Below are 22,149 nucleotides of genomic sequence, written 5' to 3'. Positions count from 1 at the left end.
GTTTAGTGGAAGTGTTCAAAATTGTGAGGGATTTTGATAGAGTGGAAATGTAGAAAGTGTTTCCATTGTAGGTCAGATAATTGACCAAAAAAATTCAGTGGAAAGATAATTTTTTTAATGCAGTGATTTTCTGTAATCTAGAATGCACTGCCTGAAGAGAGGTAGAAGCAGATTCAATAGTAACTTTCAAAAGGGAAGTGGTTGATATATATATTTAAAAAGGGAAACATTTCCAGGGCTATGGGGAAAGCAGTAGAGAGAGGGAGTAACTGGATAGCTCTTTCAAGGAACCGGCACAGGCTCGATGGGGTGTCTGCTGTATGATTCTCTCCGTCCCTTCAGCCTGAGGGCGAGTTTTCATTGCAATTGGCTCTACTTTTTAAAGCAACTTGCATTTTACCCATTGCTTCTAACCAGGTGAACATCCCAATGTTTCTGCGGGGAGTGATGAGAATGAAGGCAGAACTAAACAGGAAGTGGGAGATCCAATAGGTAACAGAAAGAGAAGCACTTAAAAAGTACTCCAACCTTTAAAAAACAGCGGGTAAAAGCAAAATAAGCTCTGAAATTCTACAGAATGTTACATCAGTATGTGATTAAATGTTGGGGTCTTTCAAATATACTTAAAGCAAGTGAACACAGCCCAAGTCAAAAAGATTCTAATGAACAAAGGGAAGTATTTGAGAAGTTGGAGCAAAGAATGGAAAAGTTAGCAAGAACTAGGATTGACGAGATTTGCAAGAGGTGGCAAAACTTCACTGGCTTAACAGTGACACTACTGATTTCAGCTGCTGGATGTCACTGTGAACATTGCTTCTCCCCCCCAAATATACCTTATTCATAAAATTTATAAAAATACATTACTTAACAGTTCAAACTTGATGTTCTAGTTCCTCTGTATACTGTGGCGGAATGACTTTACACAATGGCCTTTCCCCATTAAATACAACTCGGATACAAGGAGAGGTTATAATGGAAATGACTTGCAGCGTTTGGGCATATTAACTAAACTCCCTTGTATTTCTATTGGTCAGGGCCAGCCCAACCTTGCTGGCTGTTGATTCTGTTCAGGTGCTATCACATGATAATCCAGCCCCCCTCCCCCCCAACTACTCTCTTACTCAGCGGACTGACGTGTTCCGGGAGTTTGCATTGCGATCCGGGAACCGCTTATACATTCCCTTTCCTCATTTCGGCTGACTTGGTACCACCCCTTACCCTTAAAAAAAAGCATAACAGGAAAACTTTCTTCTTCCTCCTAACCCTCTCTGCAGTAACGAAATGGAAGGGAACGTGTATGGCGCAGCCAAGGCAGGCGGAGCGTTTGACTTACAGAACTTTCTGCAACAGCCTCACACTATCACCCGGATAGTGAGCTGGGTGAGTTAGAGAAGACGAACAAGCCAGTGCGTTGTTTTGTTGTGGATCCTGGTGGGGGGAGGAGTGGGTCAAACAGGTTTTCTGTGGTATTTCCCCTAAACTGTTTGTCAATTTCAGGAGCTGCTAGATTGCAAAAACAAGTCAGGAAGTGAGAGGGAATTGCATTAAACAGTCTTTGATCCTCCCGTCATGATCCTATAGGATAAGAAATGAGTAGAAGTAGTCAATTTAAATTTAGCATTGTGAAATTTCTTATTTTCCTTTTGCGATCAGGCCCAGAAAAGACGAGATCCGTGTTTCTCAAAGTGTCCAACCACTTCCGCATCCATTGGAAATGAGGAATTACATGCTCTGGCAGGTTGTGTTTCAGCTTTAAACGCCAGGGCAGCATTAAAAGCGACAGTAACATGGGAAGGGTAAATCATCTTGTGTAATTGTAGGGAGGACAAAAAACGTTTTGCTTTCCTGTAAACTTTTTGTCCAAGTTGAAAACCAGGCTCATTGACAGTAAGGTTCCTGGAAAGAAAACAGAACAGGATCAATAAAATTCGGCAAACCGCTTTCTCAGAACTGACCCGACTGTGATGTTCTAGAAATAATTCCAGTTTTGTGCCAGAAAGATGGCTGCTGCCCACAGTGACGACATCCCTCCAGTAGCCCTGCCTGGTCTGACCTCTCACACCTTCCCAGTTACATGTAGCGGCTGAAAAATTGGGTGGGGGAGGGAGTGGTTCTCCGAAAAGGAGATAAACCCAGGTTATTCTACATGTTTTGTTAATGAGCAATGTCTTTTTGCTGTTTCATTAGTGTTTTGAAAGAGGTTCTGTGACTTGCTCTGCATAATCCTTTTTACAAAGTGTGACTCGAGACAGCAGCCCAGGGTGTTGCCCACCTGTTAGGTGAATAACACAGCACCTTTTTATGGGTTATTATTTGGGGCTCTGATCAGGTAAAATCTAAAATTACATCGGTAATGTTTAGGAGGCTTGTTTTTGACCTCTGTAAACTCCAATAGAATGTTAAACTTGCCCCTGTTCAGTTACCCCTTTGGGTATATCTTGTTTAAGTTCAATGCAATTTAGGATTTGTCTCAGTCCCAAGTTAACCCACCTTTCCACAGCTCCCAGTCTCTTACTGATTGGTTCTTTGCACTGCTATTTGTTGCTTGGTATTTGTTTGTCCATCTCTCCGGTATATGGTACGACTGTAGCACATGATTTGCCTCCATTACTTTGGAGTCTGTGCTAATAGATGCCAAATTTAAAAATTACGTCAAGCAATGATTCTGGCAGTGGCCTTTGTGGACTCTGTCAATTTCTAATTAATTGTGCTTGCGACTCTAAATGTTTCCACTTTTTTTTGTAGATTTGTTCCCAATACATTATATAATTTTTGCTTTAGACAATGTGTTTAAACAATGCCCAGTAGTAACAGCAAGCAAGGGGACTTTGTAATCAATCCAGCTCTCCCCGCCCCCTCTGTTTCTATTTCCCATTTTGCAGACGACGGTTTAAAAAAAGCTGCAGGATAAAAATACAATGATAAAAAGTAACACTACAAACAGGAAGTTAAATAAAAAAACAGAGAAGGCTGGAAATACAGAGCAGGTAGTCAGAATCTGTAAAGAGGAAAAGCAAGTTAGCAGTTCAGGTGTGTAAGTCTTCATTAAAAGTCTGAGCTGCTTTCCTCTCGCTGTGCCGCTTTCACTTTAGGGTAGTTTTCCTTTTGACAATTTGTAAAATTTCCAGATCGTCTGTTGCCAAATTTATCGCCCTTTCTTTTTAGGGGATGTCACTTTACATCTTTTGTTCACCGTTTTTTAAATTAAATTCCCTGTTCCTCCAGCTTTGACATCTTTCTCATTGTTTTTCCACCAGCATATGCCACTCCACAACCTTTTTGTTACTTTCTAACTGAGCGGTTATCTCTCTTTCCTCTTATATATCTGTTGCTACAAAGAGAGTTGCTACTTTTGCCAGTTTCTGGCTCATTATCTCTAATTCCCTAATCTAGTCCTTGGGTTTGTTCCCTTATTTTAACAATTTAAATTCCAACTGAAAAAGCAGTTGGGAGACTGATGCTGCACCATATTTAAATAGTACAGCTTTTAATTAACGAGCTACCTGGGAAGGAATCGCATTACTGAACTAGTTCTTTCCTCAATTCGCGGCCTGGGATAAATGATTTCAAGTGTAAGAGGAGTTACTGCGGGGTTGCTGTGACATTATATTGCCTATAACTAAGTTCTGAAAGGGACACATGAAAAAGAAATTGGAAGGTGTTGACTATCCCTGCATTCTAGGCCAACCCTCGAACTTGAGACATTCCACCACTTCTCACATTCCCCCCACCGGAAAAAGATCGACTCGTGTATAGGATACACCTCCAAGTTGATTTTTTTTTTGTTAAAATGAAGCCTATCCCATAGTTAATGCGATAATTGAATTTCACTTTGTGATGTTGCAGTAAATTGAAACTGAACTGAAACCGTCTCAGTAGCGGTCCTGACGAACAATGTTGTACACGCTAACAGTTGAAGGTTAAATAGCTTTTTGAAACTACGTGGGTCTCTGAGAGGTGGTGGTGGTAAGAACAGGAACTGTTTTCTGTTGTAACCAATTTTCCACACTGCACTGTCTTGGCACAATGATCCAATTCCTTGTTACACAATTGACTTGTTAAATGTTTTTGCTTGCTTATGTTGCAAGTTAACTTAAAACATAGCTTGTTGTGGGTAAAATGTTGGAAAAGGTTATAAGAGACAGGATTTATAATCATCTTGAAAAGAATAAGTTCATTTGCGATAGTCAGCACGGTTTTGTGAAAGGTAGGTCGTGCCTCACAAACCTTATTGAGTTTTTCGAGAAGGTGATCAAACAGGTGGATGAGGGTAAAGCCGTGGATGTGGTGTATATGGATTTCAGTAAGGCGTTTGATAAGGTTCCCCACGGTAGGCTATTGCAGAAAATACGGAAGTATGGGGTTGAAGGTGATTTAGAGCTTTGGATCAGAAATTGGCTAGCTGAAAGAAGACAGAGGGTGGTGGTTGATGGCAAATGTTCATCCTGGAGTTTAGTTACTAGTGGTGTACCGCAAGGTTCTGTTTTGGGGCCACTGCTGTTTGTCATTTTTATAAACGACCTGGATGAGGGTGTAGAAGGGTGGGTTAGTAAATTTGCGGATGACACGAAGGTCGGTGGAGTTGTGGATAGTGTCGAAGGGTGTTGTAGGGTACAGAGGGACATAGATAGGCTGCAGAGCTGGGCTGAGAGATGGCAAATGGAGTTTAATGCGGAGAAGTGTGAGGTGATTCACTTTGGAAGGAGTAACAGCAATGCAGAGTACTGGGCTAATGGGAAGATTCTTGGTAGTGTAGATGAGCAGAGAGATCTTGGTATCCAGGTCCATAAATCCCTGAAAGTTGCTACCCAGGTTAATAGGGCTGTTAAGAAGGCATATGGTGTGTTAGCCTTTATTAGTAGGGGGATCGAGTTTCAGAGCCACGGGGTCATGATGCAGCTGTACAAAACTCTGGTGAGGCCGCACCTGGAGTATTGCGTGCAGTTCTGGTCACCGCATTATAGGAAGGATGTGGAAGCTTTGGAAAGGGTGCAGAGGAGATTTACTAGGATGTTGCCTGGTATGGAAGGAAGGTCTTACGAGGAAAGGCTGAGAGACTTGGGGTTGTTTTCGTTAGAGAGAAGGAGGAGGAGAGGTGACTTAATAGAGACATACAAGATAATCAGAGGGTTAGATAGGATGGATAGTGAGAGTCTTTTTCCTCGGATGAGGATGCAAACACGAGGGGACATAGCTTTAAGTTGAGGGGTGAAAGATATAGGACAGATGTCAGAGGTAGTTTCTTTACGCAGAGAGTAGTAGGGGCGTGGAACGCCCTGCCTGCAACAGTAGTAGACTCGCCAACTTTAAGGGCATTTAAGTGGTCATTGGATAGACATATGGATGAAAATGGAATAGTGTAGGTCAGATGATCGGCGCAACATCGAGGGCCGAAGGGCCTGTACTGCGCTGTAATATTCTAATTCTAATTCTCTAATTCTAATTGTGTGTGATTGTATCTTTGCTTCCCCTTACAGTATAATGTCGACTGTCAGACAGGACATGCTGTCTGGCTTCTATTGGCAATGTAAACATATGATTGCCAAGCTCTGAGCTGACCTTTTTTTCATATTTTTTTTTCCTGGTCACTCTTGGGGTGCTGTTCCACAAATGCTAGCAACACTCCAATTCTTTACCCAAATAGCCATTTTCCACATGACTGTAGACAGTGAGGCTTGACTGACAACTTGTTCTCCATGGCCTTGCCCCCTCCCTGTCTCTCTAACATCCTCCAGCCCTGTGAACCTCCGAAGTCTCTGCATTCTCCAATCTGGCCTCTTGCACATCTCTGCTCCACCATTGGCCGGCTGTACCTTCAGAAACCTCGACCCCAAGTTCTGGAATTCATGCTCTATACATCTCTACCTTTCTACTACTCCTTTTAAAAAGCTCCTTAAAACCTACCTCTTTGACTTTTGATTACTTGTCCTGATATCTCTATATGGCTTGGAAAATTTGTAGTCTGTTAATACTCCTGTGAAGTGCCTTGGAATATTTTAAATAATTTAAAGACACTATGTAACTGGAAGTTGTTGCTGGGCAGTTCCTGCCCTCCACATGTGCACGCAGGGGCTAGTGGTCAGGAATGAAAATCCTGTTTGACTATTGCCAACCCCCCAATCTAGGGCCACTGAAGTCAGTTGTAGCACCTTCACCACTTCCCCAGCTGCAATCAACCAATTCAACATAACCCAGACACTGAACCAGTTGTGAATTGTGTCTCTGTCCTTTGATGGTTAATTGCGATCCATGGTAGTCAAACCCTCACATTGACCCTGTTGTAAAGTTAACTCATCTCCCAGTTTGGTTTCTTGCTGGAATTGTTGGATTTGCCTCTGCCTTATTCTGTTCTGGAGTGAGGGTGAACTGTCTAATGCTAACGGAGAGAGATGGGGAAATATGTGGCTTGAAGTGCAGAGACTCAGTGCAAACATTACTTTCTGCCATAAGACAAAACCTTCCAATACAATTCTTACTAGCCGTACGTTTTTAATGTAGTTTTGAGGGTGCTCTTTTTAATCAGAGTATTCTCCATAATTAGATGTTTTCTATGACTTCTCTTGCTTTTTCCTGCCTGACGTGCATCCTTCTTGAAAGTTGCCAGTGTTATTCTTGAGCTAGGAAATGAGAGGTGGGTGAAATGATCCACCTTTCTTCTCTTTTCCCCTCCTCCCCCCCCCCCCCCTTCCAAACTGCTTCCCATTCTTTATCTTTAGGCCTCAGCTAGGATTTTATGTTCCCATACTTTGGACGCTCACGTTCCTTCCAGTAAAACGGATAGGCTGTATTCTCTCGAGGCAAGGCCAGAGATGGCTATAGCAAACTAGTCTGCACTGCCTTGTATCCCCACTTGCACCTTCCACCCCTTTAACACCAGACTTCTCGGCTGTTGCTCCCTCCACTCCATCATTGATGGCTGCTCATTAAACGTCTTGGCTCCTGCAGTCAGGAAACTCCCGACCTAGTTCCTTCTGCCTGCTTAGTTTCCTCCCTGTTTTTAAATTTCTCATCAAAACCCCTTTCTTCAAAAGTGTCTTTGGGCCTCCATAATCAACCCTCTGAACTTTTCCCCCTCCTGATTTTCTCCAGTCCTCTGCTCTTTTTTTTAATGTTAAGGGATTTGGGATGTAGTCCTGCCCATGAAGAGCACTATAGGAATGCAAGTTGTTAATTTGTTTGGGATAAAGTCTTGGAAATATCCATTGAAATATGTCTTTTAGTCTATAAATTGTATGTAATGACCAGTGGGAATACATGTTACAATGTAACTCAAATTCAAAATAATTTCCATTATATGACCAGAAACCAAATCTCCATCTTCCCCATACCCCCTCAAAAATAAGTAAGGAAGAAAGAACTGGCATTTATATTGGACCTTTCCTGACTTCAGCATGTGCTCAAGTGCTTCATAGCCAATGAAGTACTTTTGAAGTGTATTCCTGGTTTCAGAACAGGTTGAGGAACCACTGATGTGGTGTTTTCAGTTAGAAAGCTCCAGGAGAAATGCCAAGAACAGAGCATGGACCTCTATACCATATTTGTTGGCATGACCAAGGCCTTTAACAGTCAGTCGTGAGGGCCTTTGGAGGGTCCGGGAGAAATTCGGCTGCCCTGAGGAATTCATCACAATTGTTTGACAGTGCCATGACAGCATGCTTGTGCATGTCCTGGATGATGGTGGGTCTTCTAACCCGAAGCATAGAAGGGAAGCTGCTCAATCTGAGACGACTCCAGGTAAAATCTAAGGTCTCCAAGGGCATGCTTTGTGATCTCCTGTTGCCAATGACTGAACTGGCAACTAGTGCACAGAGCTGGACATGCAATGTAGCATGGATTTGTTCTCCAATGCATGTGACAACTTTGGTCTTGCGATCAGCACAAAGAAAACTGAAGTAATGTACCAACCTGCTCCAGGAAAACCCTATCTCAAGTCCAAGGTTTCAGTCCACGATCAGAACCTGTCAACAGTTGTTACATTCACCTATTTCGACAGCACACACTCTCCAGCTGTCTATATCATTGACAAGACACAGACAAGAATTGCCAAAGCAAGTGTAGCCTTCAGCAGACTTTGAACATCAATCTGGGAATGAAGAGGAGTAAGTCTGCCTACCAAATTGAAAGCCTATAGAGCAATCTTGCCCACTCTGCTCTATGCATGTGAGACTTGGACTGTGTACCAGCTTCATCTCAAGAAGCTCAACCACTTTCACTGGAACTGCCTTCGGAAGCTTCTGAAGATCAGATGGCAGGACAAAATACAGGACACTGAAGTGCTCACCCGAGCTGGCTATGCCAAGCATCCACATTTATACTGAGACAGTCATAACTGAGTTGGGCTGGTCATGTAGCCAAAAAGCCTGACACCTGTTTACGAAAGCAAATCTTCTATGGAGAGCTTGAGTCTGGGGTGCGTTCTTGTGGTGGTCAAAGGAAGCACTACAAGGACACTCTGTAGGCTTCACTTTGGAATTTAGATAATAACCCCATGTCCTAGTAGAAGCTTGCCCAGGATCACACTACCTGGTGCAACCAAATAAAAAAGGATGCAACCGCTTTTGAAAGCAAGCGCCTATCAGAGGTGGAGAGAAAAGGCAAGAAGAGGAAATCTTGAACCAGCAGCTTGTCCAAAACTCAATCGTCTGCAGTATCCTACCCTATTTGCAGCAGAACCTTCCAGTCACAAATCGGCCTTAGCAGTCACCTACATACCTACCAGAACCCTACCAAGCATCCCAGATGATGGACATGGTCGTCGTCATCTCGAAAGATGAACAACGTTCATTTGTTGCAATGTAGGGAAACACGGTAGTTATTTTGCATGGCAGGACACTGGAAGAACTCCCCTGACCACCTTCAACTAGTGCCATGGAATCTGTAATTCCCATCTGAGAGATGAGACAAAGCCTCAGTTTAATGTCGTCTCCAAGAGGTTTTCACATCCCAACCATGCTGCACTCCCTCAATACTACACTGAAGTGTCAGCCTAGATTATATTCTGGAATGGGACTTGAGCCTACAATCTTTTGACTCAAATAGTGCTACTACTGAGGCAAGGCTGGCACGTAACTTGAGATCATCTGTTCTGTACTGATTTTGCCTGATAACCTACTTTACTTCCAGTACTAGCTGTGCCATTAATATCCCATATGTATTCTTGATGCCTGATTTGTTCATCTTCCAAACCATGTCCCATACCCAACTCCTTACAGAAAGTACATGTTTCTGCTATTCAAAGTGGCATCTCAACCTTTTGTTCCCATTACCACGCTAGTGCATTGTGCAGTTAACCACAGCTGATGTAAGAGGAGCAGAAGAGAGAATAATACACCCGAGTCCAGTTGTCATTTCCTGCTGTGGCTTTCCTATCCTGTTGTAGCCCTCCATTATTATGGTTATGTAGACTTGCTCCTTAACTTTATAGTAAAAGTGTCTTAGCTGGGATCGGGTCAAGTGTCCAGTCTCTCTACATCAAAAAAAAAATAGCCTCCAGTGTTTGGCCTGTCAATGTTATTGGAATGCAAGCATTATGTATATTTCTGCATGTCATGATGGTCAATAAGAAAATGTTGGCAGTGCTGTGTAAACAGCTACATGGCGATATCATGTGGACTGTATGTTCGAATTCAAATCTAGGCATGTGTGTAAGGTTGCCAACTCTCCAGGAGTTGAGGATTAATCTCCAGTGCACAGCTGTGAGCAACCCAGGAGAAAAGTCAGTGGGTTTAAAAAAAAAAAAATACTGTTCATTTTCTCTGGGCACTTTTTTTTTGTAAGTTTTATAAAAAATATCATCAGAAATGGGAGAAAAGTCTGTTTGGGTAGGGCAGTTGGTGAGGGGTCACATGGTGAAACCCCCAGGGATAAGTCCAACCAGTGTTTGCAGCTCTATTAATGAAAACAAAAAATTGTATGCTGCTAATGACCTGCCATCTCCTTGAAATGTTGAGCTCTGAGCGTTGGTCTGGTCAAGGGTTCACCCACTCCATGACTGCTCAGTGAATAAAGACTGTAATTTGAAGGCTTCGGATAACCTCATAGATCTGGAGAAAGCTCTGGTTAGATGAATGCTGTTTGAGCTGTTAGATTAAATAACAGTTTTGTCTGTCTATAATTTTTCAAAATTGAAGCATGCTGATCTTGTGTTGCTTTGAAGCAGTTATCACAAGTTGCAGTTAGTTCCAATAGAATTCTATTGCAATAATGTAGTTAAATTCCAAAGGAATTCGAGCCACTGCCTTTACATAATTTGCCAATTAGTATGCTCTCAATCTGTAAGTGATGTCCCAGTTAAGGTTCTTAAGCTGTTTCAAACTGTCCAATTATTCAGAATATTCCATGTAATTATAACAGTTTTGAGCTATCCATTTTGTAGGTTTGTAACAAATATTTTCCTGAATGGATGAAGTATATTTTCAGGTGAGTTCATTTAAGTATATAACAGTTGTGTAAAATGTTATTTTGGCTGAAGTTTCTCCCTTTTTTTTTTAATAAAGAAGGTAGAAACTCGCGGGATAGGATCCACAGTTACCAGCAGTCCTAAAATGACCATTCTTCATGCATACAAATAACTAGTAACTGCAGGCTGACTTTCTGAGCATGGAGGGCATCAAGGTGGAGTGGGTACAGTGCTCTCACCTCGTGTCCACAAATGTGCTTTGTCCAGCTGATGGCACTGTGAAAATCACAAGCAAGAAAAAATGGAGTATTAAACATGAGCCACCATTTGCTAGATTTCTGCTGGAAATGGCCATATTTTATAAATTGGTGACTTTGGTGTTTTTTTTTTAAAAAAAGGCAAGCTACACTTCTATTTTAATTTAAACTGATTACTGGCTGACTATGGGAGGTGTGATACAAGTAATTAAATTTTTAACCTCCTGTGTGTAAACCATCTGACCCAAATCAACCATTCACTGTCAGCACTGTATTTGAGAGTGCCATACAATCCTTACTGAGAATGGGAGAGGTCAGAGCTACAGTCTTCAAGGCTTTGCTGCGTACAACTTGGTGCACAACTGGTGAACTCATTCAGGAGCTCTAGATACTGATTTGGGCTTAAATGGCAATTGTGGAAATGCAGTTTTGGTTAAGAACAAGATTTTTGGAATCCCTGAAATTTATGGAGCAGTATGTGGCGTGGTGAATGATTTTGATTTATTTGAACCGCATCAGTTTTTAGATGTGCCATTCTGATCTGTAGCTGTAAAAGTGAGGGTTGCACCATCTTTCAGCAGCATATGTATTGTGTGTTGTATGTTGTATTGGCTATGAAGTGCTTTAGGACATCATGAGGTCATGGAAGGCACTATATCGTTTTTTATGGATATTTTTTTTTTTGTTTACTACTTCCAGGTCTTCTCGATAATTGTGTTTGGCTGCATCACCAGCGAGGGTTATATGAATTCCATTCATTCTCCAAACCTGAAATGCATCTTCAATCAGAATGTGGATGCGTGTCACTATGGTGTAGCAATTGGTGTGATTGCATTTCTCATCTGCATTGTCTTCTTTGCTCTTGATGCCTATTTCCCTCAGATCAGCAATGCTATCCAACGCAAGCACATCGTTATGGCTGACCTTGGAATTTCAGGTAGCAAGATGGAAATAAAATGTAGACTGTAAGCAATAGGAAAAGCTTTCTGTAACACTCTTTCTTTGCCAAGGCCAGGCTTCGCAGATCTACGTATCTGGGGTTTCCTCATACGTTTAACTTATCGTATCCATGCTGAAGGATTAATAATGGTGACATTATCAGTTGTTTACCGAGTGACAATCCGGACTTGGAAAAACTTAAGTATATCAGTCTTCCTTAGACTTGGGGGTGTTGCCAGAGGACTGGAGAATTGCAAACGTTACACCCCTCAAAAAAAAAAAAGGGTGTAAAGATGTGGCCAGCAACTACAGGTCAGTCAGTTTAACTTCAATGGTGGGGAAACTTCTAGATAGAGTCATTTGGGACAAAATTGTCACATGGTCAAATGCGGGTTAATTTAGGAAAGCCAGCAAGGATTTCTTAAGGAAAAATCATGTTTAATTTGCTGAAGCGCTTTGAAGAAGTAACAGAGGGTTGATGAGGGCAATGCTGTTGATGTGGCGTACATGGACTTTCAAAAGGCGTTTGATACAGTGCTACACGACAGACTTGTGAGCAAACTTGCAGCTCATGGAATAAACAGGAATTGGCTGAGTGACAGAAAACAAAGAGTAATGGTTAATGGATGTTTTTCGGGCTGGAGGAAGGTTTGTAGTGGAGTTCCCCAGGGATCATTGTTGGGACCCTTGCTTTTCCTGATATAAATGACCTAGACCTTGGTGTGCAGGGCACAATTTCAAAGTTTGCGGATGATACAAAACTTGGAAGCATTATGAACTGTGAGGAGGATAGTGTAGAACTTCAAAAGGATGTACACAAGTTGGTGGAATGGGCAGACAGGTGGCAGATGAAGGTCAATATGGATAAATGTGAAATGATGCATTTTGGTAGGAAGAACATGGAGAAACAGTATAAAATAAAGGGTATAATTCTAAAGAGGATGCAGGAGCAGAGGGACCTAGGTGTATATGTGCGTAAGTCATTGAAGATAGGAGGACCGGTTGAGAGGACAGTTAATAAAGCATTCAGAATCTTGGGCTTTATTAATAGGGGCAAAGAGTAAAGGCCTGCTCGGGTTTGCAAAAAAAAAAAAAACCCAACCCAAGCCCGACACAGCCACATCCAGCCCGAGTCCTTCCATTTTTTCCCACACCCGACCATCAGTTAACATGCCTTCCGTTTATCGTTATGTTGCTGATTTGCATAAGCTTAAAATAACTAACAAAACCACCTTTTCTAGTCCAAAAATTAAATTAACATTGGCGCCACTTACCTGTGATAGAGCGTGTCCAACCCAACCCTCAATGCCGGACCTGGAAGTGTGACCCGACCCGAACCCGACACGTCGGGTAGCAGGCCTTTAGCATAGAGTACAAGAGCAAGGAGGTTCTGTTGAATTTGTATAAGAAGCTGATTCGGCCTCAGCTGAAGTATTGTGTCCATTTCTGGGTGCCGCACTTTCGGAAGGTCGTGAAGGCATTAGAGAGGGTGCAGAAAAGATTCACCGGAATGGTTCCGGGGTTAGGAACTTCAGTTCTGAAGATAGATTGGAGAAGTTGGGACTGTTTTCCTCGGAGGAGAGGTGATTTGATAGAAGTATTCAAAATCATGAGGGGTCTGGACTGTGCAGCTAGAGAAACTGTTCCCACTCATGAAAGAACTGAGAACGAGAGGGCACAGGTTTAAAGTAACTGGTAAAAGAAGCAAAAGTGACATGAAGAACTTTTTCACACTGAGTGGTTAAAGTCTGGAATGCACTGCCTGAGTGTGGTAGAGGCTGGTTCAATTTAAGCATTTAAAAGGGAATCAGAGGGAAGAACCTGCAGGGTTATGGGGAGAAGGCAGGGGAATGGGACTAAGTGAATTGCTCATTCAGAAAGTAGGTACAAAAAGGATGGACTGAATGGCTGTCTTCTGCACTGTAACGATTTTGTGATCAATTTGTATACAAGTCTCAAGTTAGATGAACTGTCAACAAAACCCTGGGACTCAACCGTCCTGCTTGATTTAAAGTTTTAGTGCAGTGTACGGTTTGTAACTGAGCCACGTAGACGAGGAAGGTTGAGGTTTCATTCCCTGATCGCTGTCTTGAGTCTGTGGAACTCTTCCCTGGAGAGTGGTGGAAGCAGGGTCATTGTTTTTAAGGCAGAGGTAAACAGATTCTTGACAAACAAGGGAGTCAAAGGGTAGCGGGGGCAGGCAGGAAAGTGGAGTTGTGTCCAATAACAGGCCAGCCGTGATCTTATAGAAAGGCGGAGCAGGCTTGAGGGGCCGAATAGCCTATTCCTGCTCCTAGTTCGTATGTAACTGATTTTGGTTGGACAGCAATGCTGCTGCTACAGTGGGCCTTGTTGTCCCTTGTGGGGGGCGGGGGCGGTGGAGAGAGAGAGAAACTCAACAGGATTGGACTGACCTCTAGATTCCATTTTTTTTTTTTTTGCCCCCTCTCGCTACCAGCTCTTGTGTCTAGATGATCCCATGATGAATGACTACTTGGCTGAGGTACAAGAGAGTGGCTGTGGCTCTGTGCTGCAAGATCAGATACTGCCTTCAGAAGATGAGACAGACCTTGTGGGGAAGAGAACAACAGTAATATGCAGCTCAGTCTCCTGTGCGGTAAATCACAGGCAGTTCAGCTGCTCCCCTTTTTTTTTTATTGCTCTGGAAGTGCAATGTTTCATTTAAGATTGGAGTATTTTATTATTTTTCTCAATTATTTGCATGATCTATAAACGACCATCTATTCCCTTTCCCTGTGGTGGATTTTATGGTTTTTGCTGAAGGGTAACACTGCGCTGGGCAGTTATCCCACTGTCTCCAATGACCAATGCTTGCCGTCATTACGCTGGATGTGACTGACTAATTTCTGGCCACTGTTGCCTGGCCTCCGCATCAAATGGCTTTGTAAACATTCTCCTGCATCCCTGCAGCAAACATGAAGTCTCTCCAGTGATTTTTTTTAAAAAAGCTATTCACTCTGATTTAACAATATTAAAATGCATCAAATGCTGAAATCTCTTTTTTTTTTTTTTTCTTTGCTGTGCCTCTCATTTGTAAATTTCTTGACCAGTTTTCATGTCATCTGACATAGGTTGTCGTGCTCCAGCCTTGGACTTACTGACCCAGCAGCTCCCACAACCTAGTCCTCTGTCTTGCATATAAATCTGTCATCAGGAGCTAGAACTCCCTCCTGCATAAGACTTGGAAGAAGTTTACAAATCAGTGACCAAAGCAAAATGCAAGCCCCAGGTTCCAGAGAGAGGGTTAGGCCTGTGCTAGGAAACTGATATTTGGTACATTTTCAATAAGCAGTTTTTCATAGCCAATTTGCCAATATCCTTCATTAAACTGCTTAAGTTAACTCCAAACATTGGTGCTTCCTGAATAGTGTGGGGTATAAATTCATTGCCTGGTGTAGTGTTGTATCAAACAGGCAGGAATGTCCCAGGTTTGACCCTTGGCCTTCACCTAAGTGTCAGGGCAGTAATGGGATTCAACTATTAGCTGGAGGAAGCAATAAGGTTGCTTATCAAATAATTGCATGTAGTTTTCATTTTCACTTCTCTATGCAGAGAAACAGTGCAGAGATCCCAAATACTTAATAACAACATCGTGTTCTGGGAAACAGCAGAAGACAGTTGGTCCATCTAACCTACTCTTTCACAGGTCCCTTTAATTTCCTTACCCTGATCCTGGGGGTTTTTTTATTAAAAAGAAAGCAGCTGTGGCTTTTTGTTGTCCCTCCTCTGCTCATGATCTGTTCCATGATTCATTTGCTAAAAAAAAAAGTTGCCCCGATTTTCCCATTTTCCTTTGACGTTCTAGCTTTTTAAAATGTTGCGTATATTCTTTGAATCCTGTGCCCCATAGAAGAACCCTCCTTAATTCAAATTCTCCATACCAGCTAAAACCTTAAAGACCACTGCCCCTGCCATCCTCCTGTTGACCAGAAAGTAAATCCCAATGATGCACCATCTCTCCCCATAACTTGGCCCCCTTAAGATCAACAATCAGTCTCGTAGCCTTGCACTGGACTCACTCCAATAAATTTACATGCCTTCTGTACCATGGAGACCAAAAACTGGAACTGACCTCCAGATGTGCACTCACCAAGTCCTGATAGAATGTTAGCATCACCTCCTTAGACTTTGCAGTCACACCCCCATCTGTACATCATTGATTTTAGTGTATTTTCTTTGCTGCCTGCTAGCACTGAACCTGCTCCTGTTAACAGCCTATCCATCAAAACCCACCGATCGTTTTCCTGCTGCTACCTCGAGCACATTACCATTTCTAGCAATCTATATTCTTCTAACTGATCTCTTAATTTTACACTTGCTGCATTGAATTCTATCTGCCATCACTACTGGTTTCTCTAGTCTTGAGGTCCTGCCCTTCCAAGTGCTCTCTTTTGCCATCATCTCAAAGTTTCAGCCACTTTTCTCTGTTAAGATAAACCCGGTCAGGCTGTGTTTTGAGGTTTCATCTCTTTTTAAGGAATCGAGTGTCACATTTTCAACTTCCCGATCATTGGAATATTACCCAGCTTCAGTTGGTCATGGGTTATTGTGAAGGGGATTTGAGGTCTCCTCAGCCAACGCCATCAGTCTTTGACTAAAATTGTCAAGAGTCTTGTGTACCTTCATCTCCCTAAATCTTTCTGCCATGTCTTCCCATCTAATAACGTGGAATTTCTAGTTTTTCTCCTATTTTCCCCTCTGAACTCTGGCATCTCTCTTCTTACCCTTTGATAGTTTAAAAAATACACTGTCACAAATGTAATCTAGACATTCTACAACTTCCTGCTATCTTTAAACACCAGTCCCCAGTGTTGCTAATGCATTTGAAAAAGCTTTGCTAATGTGCTTTTATATTCTGTTAAATTTTCCTTATTTCTCTTTGCATCTCCTTACCAGTTCCTTGGCCGCCTTGTGCTTGATTTGAAAGTTTTCCCTATCCTGTTCTTCCTTATAAATTCCACATTTCATACATCCTTTCTTTCCCCTGATGTAGTTCATGACTTTTTCTCATTCATGTAGTTTTATTCTTCTGGTCCTCAGTTTTTTTTTTTTTTGAACTAAACTACCCAGGCAATATATATATTAAAAATAAATTCTCTGTTCATATCTCCCTCTATCTTTCCCAATCTGTTCGAGGTGATCTGCTACATGAAAATCAAAGGCCTGCTTTTCTGAAATCTAGTTTGTAAATCATTTTCTTCATCTGTTCCAGCCTTTTTAAGTTTAACGACTTTATGATCAGTAGACCCCAATTGTTCTCTTTCCTCAACTTAGATGCTTATTTTCCTTTTCCACCCCCCCCCCCCCCCCCCCCCCCCCCCCCCCACATTATTAGTTGGGAGCAAGTCCAAAATGGCCGCCTCCCATGGTACATTTCCCTAACTCGCTGTTTTAATATCCTTGAACTACTTCTTTGGCTATACAGATGTTCTGCACTAGTTTATATGTACACAAACCCTGATCTTGGCCTGGGGACACCAGCGTGCATTTTCTTAGGATGTTCAGTTAAACTGACCTCCAGCATTCCCATAGCAGATGAGTGGTATCAAATTTCAGTACTGAAACATTATGAAAGGAGCAAGATGTGAAATCCTAATTCAGTACCAGAGCGTTAGAACAAGTGGTCAATAGCTGCCCGCTGTCATTTTTCAATTTCAAATCCATTTGTTTCCCATCTCCATTTTGTGAAATAGCTTGAAAGGATTGCTGTCAAGATAATGTCTGTAACTGATGATGATTTACACTGGTTTATAAGTAACTGCTCGCAGAATCTAACCATTTTTTTTTTGTTCTCCTAGGCGTATGGACATTCCTGTGGTTTATTGGCTTTTGCTTCCTCACCAATCAGTGGGTGTCCACAATTCCTACCCCAATCATAGGGGCAGACAGTGCCCGGGCAGCCATCGCCTTCTCCTTCTTCTCCATTTTCAGCTGGGTAAGTCAAAGAGCCTGGTAATACTGAAATTTTGTTGGCTTGTTAAGTAGATAGGTACAGTTGACTTTTAAAGGATATGGTAGGTTTGTGTTTAAAGGACTCTAAATGGGGTCAGAGGAAGAAGTTTGGCAAAATATTTTTACAGCTGCTTGGGGGGAAAAATAATGAAACAATTAAATCCCATTATTGCAATGCTCTCCCAGTATTTAATTGGAAAATTCACTGCCTGTAGTGGAACAAAGCCACACAAGTCCAGTTTGATGCATGGCCTGTGCTGAGTTGAGGATAATGCAGTTGATGTGTACATAGACTTCCAAAAGGCATGTGATAAAGTACCACATAATAGGCTTGTCGGCAAAGTTGGAGCCCATGGAATAGATAGGACAGTAGCAACATGGATATGAAATTGGCTCAGTGACAGGAAACAAAGAATTCTTGTGAACGATTGTTTTTTGGACTGGAGGAAGGTTCCTCAGGGTTCAATGTTAGGACCCCTGCTTTTCTTGATATATAATAATGACCTAGACTTGGGTGTATGGGGCACAATTTCAAAATTTGCAGATGATGCCAAACTTGAAGTATTGTGAACTGTGGGGAAGATGGTGATACACTTTTTAAGAGGATCAGACGAGCTGCTGGAATGGGTGGACACGTGGCAGGTGAAATTTAATGCAAGGAAGTGTGAAGTGATGCATTTTGGTAGGAAGAATAAGGAGAGGCAATACAAAATAAAACATACAATTCTAAAGGGGGTGCAGGAGCAGGTTGAGAAAGCGATTAATAAAGCATATGGGGTCCAGGGTTTTAGAAATTGGGGCATAGAGTACAAAAACTAGGAAGTTATGATAAAATTTGTATAAAACACAGGATTGGCCTTAACTGTTGCGTTCAGTTCTGGGCACCACACTTTAGGAAGGATGTGAAGGCATTAAAGAGGGTGCAGAAAGATTCACAAGAATTTTTTCCAGGGATGAGGAACTTCAGCTGCGTGGATAGATTGGAGAAGCTGAGGCTGTTCTCGTTGGTGAAAAGATTAAGAGGAGCTTTGATCGAGGTGTTCAAAATCATGGATCTGGACAAAATAAGTGGGGCGGAATGGTCCAGAACCAGTGAAAGTGGTTAGCAGATGAAGCAATGGCAACATGAGGAAAAACATTTTATGGAGTGAATGCTTAGGATCTGGAATGCTGTGCCTGAGAGAGTGGTGGAGGCTTTCAAAAGCGAACTGAATAATTATGAAAAGAGAAAAACTTTGCAGGGCCATGGGGAAAAGGTGAGGGATTGGGACTCGGTGACTCTGGTACCAATTCGCCCTTGGGTCAAGAGCTGTAGAGTCGGTCATTTACAGCACAAAAGGTGGCTATTCGGCCCATCGAGTCCATGCTGGCTCTCCATGGAGCTATTCAGTCCCACTCCCCTGCATGATTCCTGCAAATCTATTTCCTTCAAGTGGCCATCTAATTTCCTTTTGAACTCATTGTCCCTGCTTCCAGCACCCTCATGGGCAGAGAGTTCCAGGTTAGTACCATTCACTGCATGTAAAAATAAAAACAAGAAATGCTGGAAATACTCAGCAGGTCTGGCAGCATCTGTGGGGTAGACCAGGGTGTCACAGAGGGAATGATCCCTTTGGGATGCTGATTGGAAGGGAGGGGAAGATGTGTTTGGTAGTGGCATCATGCTGGAGGTGGCGGAAATGGCAGAGGATGATCCTTTTGGATATGGAGGCTGATGGGGTGGAAAGTGAGGACAAGGGGAACCCTGTCGCGGTTCTGGGATGGAGTGGAAGGTGTAAGGGTAGAAGAATGGAAAATGGGCCGGACACGGTTGAGGGCCCCGTCAACCACAGTGGGGGGCAATCCTCGGTTGAGGAAAAAGGAAGACCTATCAGAAGCGCTGTCATGGAAGGTAGCATCATCAGAGCAGATGCGTCGGAGATGGAGAAACTGGGAGAATGGAATGGAATCCTTACAGGAGGCAGGGTGTGAAGAAGTGTAGTCCAGGTAGCTGTGGGAGTCAGTGGGCTTATAATGGATATTAGTAGACAGCCTATCCCCAGAGATGGAGACAGAGAAGTCGAGGAAGGGAAGTGTTGGAGATGGACCATGTAAAGTTGAGAGAAGGGTGGAAATTAGAAGCAAAGTTGATAGTTTTCCAGTTTGGGGTGGGAGCAGGAAACGGCACCGATACAGTAATCAATGTACCGGAAAAAGAGTTGGGGGAGGGGGCCTGAGTAGGACTGGAACAAGGAATGTTCGTCACAACTAGGACCCATGTGGGTACCCATAGAAACACCTTTTACTTGAAGGAAGTGAGTGGAGTTGAAGGAGCAGTTGTTCAATGTGAGAACAAATTCAGCCAGGTGGAGGAGGGTGGTGGTAGATGGGGACTGGTTGGGCCTCTGTTCAAGGAAGAAGCGGAGAGCCCTCAAACCGTTCTGATGGAGGTGTAGAGAGATTGGATGTCCGTAGTGAAGAGGAGGCGGTTGGGCCAGGAAACTAGAAATTGTCAAAATGATGTAGGGCGTCAGAAGAGTCACAGATGTAGGTGGGAAGAGACTGGACCAGCGGAGAAAAGATAGTCAAGATAGGAAGTAATAAGTTCAGTGGAGCAGGCTGAAACAATGGGTCTGCCCGGACAGTCCTGTTTGTGGATTTTGGGAAGGGGGGAGAAGCGGGCTGACCAGGTTTGTGGAACTGAGGTTGGAAGCTGTAGAGGGAAGATCTCCAGAGGAGATGAGGTCAGTGACAGTCCTGTGGACAGTCGCTTGATGTTCGGTGGTGGGGTTATGGACCAGGGGGAGGTAGGAAGAGGTGTCTGAGAGTTGGCGCTGAGCCTCTGCAAGGTAGAGGTCGGTCCGCCATACAACGGTTTGATGACCGTGTTGGGGTTAGACCTGAGAGAACGGAGTGCCTCAAGTTCGGAGGGGGACAGGTTAGCGTGAGTGAGGGGGGCAGAGAAATTGAGATGACCAATGTCGCACTGACAGTTTTCAATGAAAAGATCAAGAGTGGGTAAGAGGCCAGGGGGAGGGATCCAGGTAGAGGGAGAATGCTGGAGGCGGATGAATGGGTCGGGGGGAGGACTCCTGGTCAAAGAAGTGAGCCCGGAGGTGGAGGCGACGGAAGAAGAGCTCAACGTCATGCCGAGCGCGAAATTCATTTGAGGTGGGGGCGTAAGGGTATAAAACGGAGACCTTTGCTGAGTACAGAATGTTCAGCGTCAGAGAGGGGGAGGTCAGAGAGTATAGTGAATACACTGCAAGGGATCATATCGGAAGGGGTGGGGTCAGAGGGAAGTGAAGGGGAAGGAGGATCTGGAGATCTGTGACAGCGTTTCCCTTGTCCACATTTTCCACCCCATCAGCCTCCATAACCAAAGGATCATCTTATGCCACCTCCAGCATGATGCCACTGCCAAACGCATCTTCCCCTCTCTTCCCCTCCCTTCCCCTATCAGCATTCCGAAGGGATCGTTCCCTCCGTGACACCCTGGTCCACTCCTCCCATTACCCCCACCATCTCGTCCCCTTCCCATGGCACCTTCCCCTGCAATCGCAGGAGGTATAATACCTGCCCATTTACTGCCTCTCTCCTCACTATCCCAGGCCCCAAACACTCCTTTCAGATGCAGCAGTGGTTTACTTGTACTTCTTTCAATGTAGTATACTGTATTCGCTGCTCACAATGTGGTCTCCTCTAGATTGGGGAGATCAAACGCAGACTGGGTGACTGCCTTGTGGAACATCTCCGCTCAGTCTGAAAGCAGGACCCCGAGCTTCCGGTTGCTTGCCATTTCAACACTCCCCCCTGCTCTCATGCTCACATCTGTCCTGGGATTGCTGCAGTGTTCCAGTGAACATCAACACAAGCTCGAGGAGCAGCATCTCATTTACCAATTAGGCACACTACAGTTTGCCAGACTGAACATTTAAGTTCAATAATTTCAGAGCATGACGGGCCCCCATTTTACTTTTATTTTCAGTTATTTTTTGCTTTTTCCTTGTTTTTAATATAAATAAATATATATATATATTTTTTTGTTTTATTTCATAGTTTGTTCAGTTTGCTTACCCACTTTTTTTTTCATGTTTGTACTTGCAGCTGTTCAATTTTTCAGTCCATTAACACCCTATCTGTACTAATGCTTTGTCTTTGAGCACACTGTTAACATATTATTTGCCTTTGCTCCATGACCTTCTGGTCAGCTATTCTGTGACCTTGTCCTATTTACACCTTCTGCTTTGTTATTTCTTGACCCACCCCCGCTTTACTTAAAACCTTTTAATTTTTAATATTTGCTAGTTCTGAAGAAGGGTCACTGACCTGAAACGTTAACTCTGCTTCTCTCTCCACAGATGCTGCCAGACCTGCTGAGTATTTCCAGCATTTCTTGTTTATATCATAGCCCAGTGCACTACCAAGTGATATTAGTCTATCAAACGCTGTTGAACACCTCCAGCTGTATAAAACCAACAGCTCTTTATCCGCAAACTCGCCTCATTTTATTTGCTGTTGATGTCCTGTGTTTGATTAGCAGATATAGGGACTGAACATATCAGAAAATGAGATGTAATCTGGAGACATTTTTCAGAAGCT

The 22,149-nt window shown here is 43.1% G+C and overlaps 1 protein-coding gene across 1 annotated transcript in view; it reads left to right on the top strand.

The window, feature by feature from the left end:
- The first annotated feature begins 1,090 nt into the window (after positions 1-1,090).
- The window catches only part of syngr2b (synaptogyrin 2b), a 31,062-nt gene continuing 10,003 nt past the window's right edge, over positions 1,091-22,149 (top strand). The window contains exons 1-3 of the mRNA XM_068058374.1: positions 1,091-1,380; positions 11,356-11,593; positions 17,415-17,551. Of these exons, the coding sequence (XP_067914475.1) occupies positions 1,282-1,380; positions 11,356-11,593; positions 17,415-17,551 (474 nt within the window). The 5' untranslated portion in view covers positions 1,091-1,281. The remainder of the gene's footprint in view (positions 1,381-11,355; positions 11,594-17,414; positions 17,552-22,149) is intronic.

Source organism: Heterodontus francisci, chromosome 26, assembly GCF_036365525.1.
Source record: "Heterodontus francisci isolate sHetFra1 chromosome 26, sHetFra1.hap1, whole genome shotgun sequence".
NCBI classification, from domain to species: Eukaryota; Metazoa; Chordata; class Chondrichthyes; order Heterodontiformes; family Heterodontidae; genus Heterodontus; species Heterodontus francisci.
This window is presented reverse-complemented; position numbering and strand designations above follow the sequence as displayed.